The sequence below is a fragment of the Pelodiscus sinensis genome, chromosome 5 (assembly GCF_049634645.1).
Source record: "Pelodiscus sinensis isolate JC-2024 chromosome 5, ASM4963464v1, whole genome shotgun sequence".
Classification (NCBI taxonomy): domain Eukaryota; kingdom Metazoa; phylum Chordata; order Testudines; family Trionychidae; genus Pelodiscus; species Pelodiscus sinensis.
Window position 1 is genome coordinate 27138404 of NC_134715.1, and position 6867 is coordinate 27145270.

Below are 6867 nucleotides of genomic sequence, written 5' to 3' on the forward strand. Positions count from 1 at the left end.
TATTTAGGCTTTGTAATGATGTTTCCTATGCAGCTGTGTCATCAGAGAACCAATGAGATGTAATAGAGATTAAATCACCACCACCACAGCAACACATTTACAACTGTGCTTTCTTATAAGGCCTAGAGTTTCAAAACCCTAAGCAATAGGAATCTGCAAGATTGATGGTACATCATGTATTTGTGTCTTTGTGAGTGAAAGTACTGACCATCCTGGGAGAGATTTAAAAAAATCTGCCTTTTCTTTTGCAGGTGGACAGTATGTGACTATCTCTAAACCCAAAGGCAAAGAGGGAAAAGTAGCACGTCTAATCTTGCCACTTGGCCAGTTAGCTCATTCAGGAGACTTGTGTCTGTCCTTTAGACATAAGGTAGCTGGACTACATTCTGGTGTACTCCAAGTGTTTTTAAGAAAAAATGGTGTGCATGGTCCAGCAGTTTGGGGAAGAAATGGAGGCCATGGCTGGAGACAAACACAAATAACTTTGCACGATTCGGGCATCAAAAGTGTAAGTATGGCTGCTTATATAGTTTTCAGTGATTTAGTATAAAGTTCAGTTGAAGCGTTAGGCTATTCATCTGCTAGGTCTAGTATCAGCCTAGGTTTTATTTTCAATTGAAAGTTACAAATTCATGCCTGACAGTGGAATCACATCAGGGACATGTTTCTCCTCCATTGTATTGAAAAATACTAGCTACCAATATAAAATACTCTGCCAGACTGAAAATTAAATAAATACCAGAAACATTTAATGGAATTGATCACAAATCTTGCATTTGTATTGACTTTTTCCACAGTGTTAAAGTCTGATTGTAGTAATGTGTTGCAAAATCCTCCTTGAGTTTCAACGGGGTCACTGAGTATATATCCGGTTGGGTATTTTTTTAGGGAGCATGCATGCATCAGACGTTCCTATCTCATGAGGGTACTCTGCTGGAATGTTTAATTTTCATACCATGGAGAAAATAACATCACACATGTTAAAACAATACAGTCTGAGCACAAGTGCACGTGATTGTGGATGGATAAAATTAAACATAAAATGGATTCAGCTAGAGTTCATTACCAGTTTGGTCATATTATTCTGGGTACATCTACACTGAGGAGCTATTTCAGGATACCAGAAATATTCCAAAATAACTATTCCGCCTCTATTGAAGCAGCCTGTTGTTTTGAAACAACAGGAAGCTTACTCTGATGTCCCAGCAACCCTCGTTCCACAAGAGTTAAGGGGCATTTTGGAATAGTGAGTTACTTCAAAATTTGGTGCTGTGTAGACAGCACCAAATTACAAAATACGCCATTTCAAAATAGCATAAAATGTAGCACAAATTGCATAGCTTATTTTAAATCTGTTGAGCTCTCCCTCATTTGGGTCTAATTTTAGTTTATGCTTAAAACATAGATACACAGCATTTGCTACATCACTTTGTAGGAAGTCAAAGTTTAGACTAACTCATTTCTCTGGAAGTTTGGAATATGTTATATAACAACATGTTCTAGATCTTGCTTAAAATATATTCAGTATTGAAATTGATCAGTTTTCAATGTGTATGTGGAAGAGAAAATGTTTTCACAATACTTGGCACAATCTGGTACATTCTCAACACACACACACACACACACACTCACTCCTTAGAGCAATAGATAAAGTGATCCAGGGAGGATGATTTAAATATATCTAAAGAAAAGGGTCACCACCACTGAAGACAGATTCCTCCGTGAGAGCTGCATGCTACTTCAAGCAGCATGGTAACCACACTTCTACAGGTTATAGAATGTATTTTATCCATTATGGTTACCTTGCAATGAACCAACAGCCAGGGATAGAGCTCTATATTCCCTCAGGCTGGGACCCTTCAGAACAGATATCCATTCTTGTCACGTTTTTTTTTTTATTTATTTACATCTGATTGTGTCTTATTTCCTTTCCTCAGGTTATTTTCAAAGGTGAAAAGGAGAAAGGAAGGACTGGGGACATTGGGTTAGATGATGTGAGCTTGAGGAAAGGCCGCTGCCCTGAAGAACATTAGCCACAGCACTGGACTGGCAAAGAACATACATGAATTCTCTTCCTTAGTCCCATCAAATTAAAAGAAAACTCTGGGCCAAAATGGAAAATATGGACAGTGATCACCTCATTAACCTGCATTGTGCAACCCCAGTAAAACTCCATGCTAATACTGGGTATATTCTTTGTCCCTGATCATGCATTATGTGGTAAAGTTATCATGCACCATGCCTAAGAGATGCTCATATTTAAATAGGTAGGAGGGCCCAAGTACGGCTATATGAGATCTTTAACTCACAGTGGTATTATTAACTGTTGTACTGTGTTTTGCCACACTGCTGCCATTACACTGATAATATGTTGTGTGATTTGTTTGACTTCATAGTGTGAAGTTAGCTGAGGCCTGGACCTGAATTTTGGCTATTTTACTGCCATTGACTTGTAAAGAAGGGTGTTACATATCAAACAGCATTTATTCTGATGTATCTATATTAACAAAAGGCAGATATGTAGACTGGGCACAGTGTCCCTTAATATTGCTAGTGTTGTGTAAATGTGTGTGATTACTAATGACCTATATTTACAGACTCCAGTTGGGAGGAGATGTGCTCTCTCAAGCTAAAATACAGCATGTGAGATCACTGTCGTCTTTGACCCTCCTACTGGTGGCCACTGACAAATCAACAGTATCTAACACATTATCAATAAACTACAGCCTATACTGGAACAGGATACCATACTCAAAGAGGCTCTGGGAGACAGACCCATAGTCTCCTATAGACAACCACCTAACCTCAAGATGATTCTTACCAACCACCACAGGACATACCACACTAATACCAACCCTGGTACCTTCCCTTGCAACAAACCCCGTTGCCAGCTTTGTCCACATATTCATTCTGCTGATACCATTATTGGACCTAACCAAGTGAGTTATAAGATCAAGAACACATATTCCTGCGCATCCAGAAATATAATCTATGCTATCATGTGCCAAAAGTGTCCGTCTGCTATGTACATTGGACAAACGTCTCAGACACTTCGCCAAAGGATTAATGCCCACAAAACAGATATCAGACAAGATCACAAAGAAAAAACAGTTTCTTGCCATTTTAACCAGAAAGGACACTCTCTCAATGACTTAATCACCTGCATTCTACTACAAAGACATTTTCTATCCTTTGGCCCTAAACACTTGTGTGATTCTCTCCCCACCTACCCCTCCCCTCCAATGAGGTTGACTGAAAACAAAGGGCCTGATTTCAGCTGGTGTACAAGTCAATGGGCCAACAAAGGCCTAGCCTAATTTATGCCAGCTAATGAGTAAGATGCTACCTGCTACCTACTACCTACTTCTACTGATCTTTCTGGGTATGTCTACACAGCAACATTATTTCAAAATAATGTTGCAATACTGTCAAGCTGGAGGACTTCTTACCCTTTGTAGAATGAGGGCTACAGGAGTCGGAGTAAGGGAAATGGAAGGAAAAGTGCTCTGTTTCGAAATAAGTGCAGTGTAGATACTCCCTATTTCAAAATAAGCTATGCAATTGCCATAACTTGAAATAAGCTGCGCAAATTGAGCTAAGCCCTGCTGTGTAGATGCATCATCTGGGAGCAGAGGATGCTGAGCATGTCCAAGGAGGCATTTTTGCACTTTGCAGGATGGAGCCTGTTGAAGTCACTGCTGGTTTTGCTCTTGATAACAAATAGGATGTGCCAATCTATGCTGATTGGAATTGCAATCTGTCTAAGCAAAACAAATGAATCAGCTGCTCTGAGGCATTAAAATAACCAACTATTGAATCTTGCATCTGTACAAGGTCCTTGGCAGACTGCAACACAACATTAAGAGCTAAAGACTTCCTTCTAGATGGAATTAGTATGTTAGAAGATGGAGATCTCCCTTTCAGTCATCCATTTTGGGTGGGATAAATGTAAAACTCCATATAGAAATGTTGAATTTCTCCACTCGGTTTGTTTAGCCTTTTTTCAATGAAAAAACTTTAATATCCACATTGAGATCATCTTTAAATTTGAGAAATTTATCTTTAAGAAAGTTGATAGACTATTGATCTAGTGAAACAACCTTAATATTTCAAGATACAAGACAATAGACCTTTTAAATGTATATTACTAATGTAACAAATGCCAGCTCAATATATCATTATGTATGATCTTATAAAAAGTATTTCTGGTTTCATCAAAAACCTGCATCCAATCTTGCACATCCAGTCCATAAAGATGAAATTGTAAGACATTAAAGGCCTTATTTTAAACTCTTACTAGGACATATCTTGGCTTAAAAAAACTACCATTTTTTTTGATTGAGTAGCTCACTTTAAAAGGGTAAAAATATGCTTTGTATGAAAATGTTTTAACTGTCTTACCAAATCATGTTACAGCCTTTTGAGATTCAGGTAAAATATTTAGAATAGGAATCTACTTCATCCTCAGAAATAGGATCTACCCAGGTTTTAAGTATTTTTCAGTTAGGACTGGGAAAATGGAAGTTTTATTAGTGCAAAAGGTGTATTACAAATCATTGCATTTCTTCTGCCTTTTCAAACATGCATGTATCAATAGGAGGATTTGGAATCTCTCAATTTTGATTCATTTCCTAAATAGCAAATGGGCTTTTCATCAATACTGCATTGGACCACAATAGTAGGGTCTATGTTTGCATTGGTTAAACAAATCCTTACACGTGATCATCATAGCAACAGGCTAAATTAATACTATTTTCACTTTGTTGGTGTGCAACATGAAATGACTTCGAAACAAGTTCTAGTCAAAGCGGGCCCCTGGGTAGTTCACCACTCCCCTCTGTCAATCAAATCATGTAATTTAATTGTCACTAGACCCTAGCAAAGGGTTAAAAATAGTCATTTAAGTTGACTGTGTTGGTCAGTCCTCTATCAAAATAGAAGAGGAGACGACATTGAACTTGCTCTGTTGGGTCATCTTTTCCCCATTTTGTGTTTCTCTCAGTCCTCATGCCATAGTCCCAGGATTTTGTAATGAGTTCTGTGCAGGTTCACTCCCAAATCCATGCTGAGTGGCACCAAAGTAAATGGGAGTTCGGTAAGAGTATAAGGGGGCTGCCCACATGGGCTTCATTAATTGGGGACATAACAGGTTTTACAAACTGCACTATGTTAGCAGATAGTAACATTTTCTATACATTTAGGGTTGCCAACCCTCCAGGATTGGTTTTGTGTCTCTCAGCATTGGCATCAATCTCCCAATTACTATTAAGAAAGATCCTGGAGATTTTAATGGGCTATTTTAAGAAAATGGCATTATATCATGTTGTGGAAAAAACCTTTCCTATAATAGCATCAGTCAGAGTTGGCACCCCTCTATGCATTCCAGGCACAATTTTGGGTGTGTAGATAACAGATTTGAATATAGCCATGAGCTTACAAGACCGTTTATAATTACCCATTTCCTTTATTGTTCAATAACTGCACAGCTGGTTCTAAAGAAAATCCTCCTGAAATATCCATTTTTAAGTGCTAAGAAGAAATTATTGCACTAAATTCTAATGCAGTTATCAATTGTACTGTATATGATCTTAATTGGCTTAAGTTTTTTAAGATATGTTTGCCAGTTTAGGGGGAAGTTATGTTTGTAAATTATAGGCACTGATTAACTTTGGCAATTTGCATTTGTTGGATTTTGTGGTATAAAAAGGGAGTACAACTGCAGTGACTGATATCTACCAAGTTTTGTTTTTAATTTCCCTTCACATCAAAATCCAAGGGTTGGGATTTTCAAAAAAAGCTTTGGGTTGACCTAATTCCATTCCCAGGGCAGAGTTTTTTATCTATAATATCAGATGTGGACATACACTGATTGCTTTCAGAAATCTCATCCAAAATAGGTTTTCATAGTTGGATTCCTTAACAGATCAGTCTAGACAGAAGGACTGAAGAATATAACATACCATGGCACGCTAGGCAGTTGCTGATGGCTTAATTAAGTCTGACAAAACCTTGCATCCACACACAGAAGAGGGTTTTCAAATGGCAGAATCTATCCCTAACCATACGTTCTTTTAAAGAGATACAACAGGAGTAGTTTTTCTCCATCCGTATTTGCATCTTATCACCAACATCAGTTCCTTCAGTTGCTACCTACCACTTGTCCCCTTCTCCTTACAGTGCTTTTTCATAATGGTCTTGGCCCCATCTAGAGCCCCACCTAGACTTCATCTGAAGTCGATAAAAAGACTCCCATTGGCTTCAGCGGCTTTGGCTCATGCCATGGACTGACAAGTCAACTTGAAACCAGCAATTCTTTAAATGCAGTGAATCCAAGTTCCTGTAACTTCCACCCAATGCCTCTCCAAAGCAGGACAAATGAATGCTATAAATTATTAACATTTATTTTACAGCAGGTATGAATCATGGATGAAGTCAAACATAAAACTTACCTGAGGCAGCAGACTAAATACTTTTGGCTGTATAGCACCTAGATGATGAAATTGACCTTGGAACTCAAAGTAACTAAGACGTATCATGTCTCAGAGGGGTAGCCATGTTAGTTTGTATCTGCAAAAACAATAAAGAATGGTGTGACACCTTAAAGACTGACAGATTTATGAGGGCATATGCTTTCATGGGTAAAACCCACTTCAGATGAATTGGAGTGAAAATTACAGAAGAAGGAGTGTGTGTGTATATATATATAAATAAAAGGAAGCAGCTACTTGTTTTAAAGAAGCTAATTAAGACAGCTTGGAAGTGGATCATTCACAGCATTTATTGTGGAGATAAGAATATCCAGAGAGGGGAAATTGCCTTTGTAATGCAATAACCAGCTAAGATCCTTATTCAATCCTAAATTGATAG

The 6867-nt window shown here is 38.1% G+C and overlaps 1 protein-coding gene across 4 annotated transcripts in view; it reads left to right on the forward strand.

Moving 5' to 3' along the window:
• The window catches only part of NPNT (nephronectin), an 82959-nt gene extending 76350 nt beyond the window's left edge, over nucleotides 1-6609 (forward strand). For all 4 annotated transcript variants that reach the window (XM_006119311.2, XM_075929691.1, XM_075929692.1 and 1 more), the window contains 2 exons: nucleotides 252-508; nucleotides 1938-6609. In XM_006119311.2, the coding sequence (XP_006119373.2) occupies nucleotides 252-508; nucleotides 1938-2033 (353 nt within the window). In that variant the 3' untranslated portion in view covers nucleotides 2034-6609. The remainder of the gene's footprint in view (nucleotides 1-251; nucleotides 509-1937) is intronic.
• Nucleotides 6610-6867: the final 258 nt, after the last annotated feature.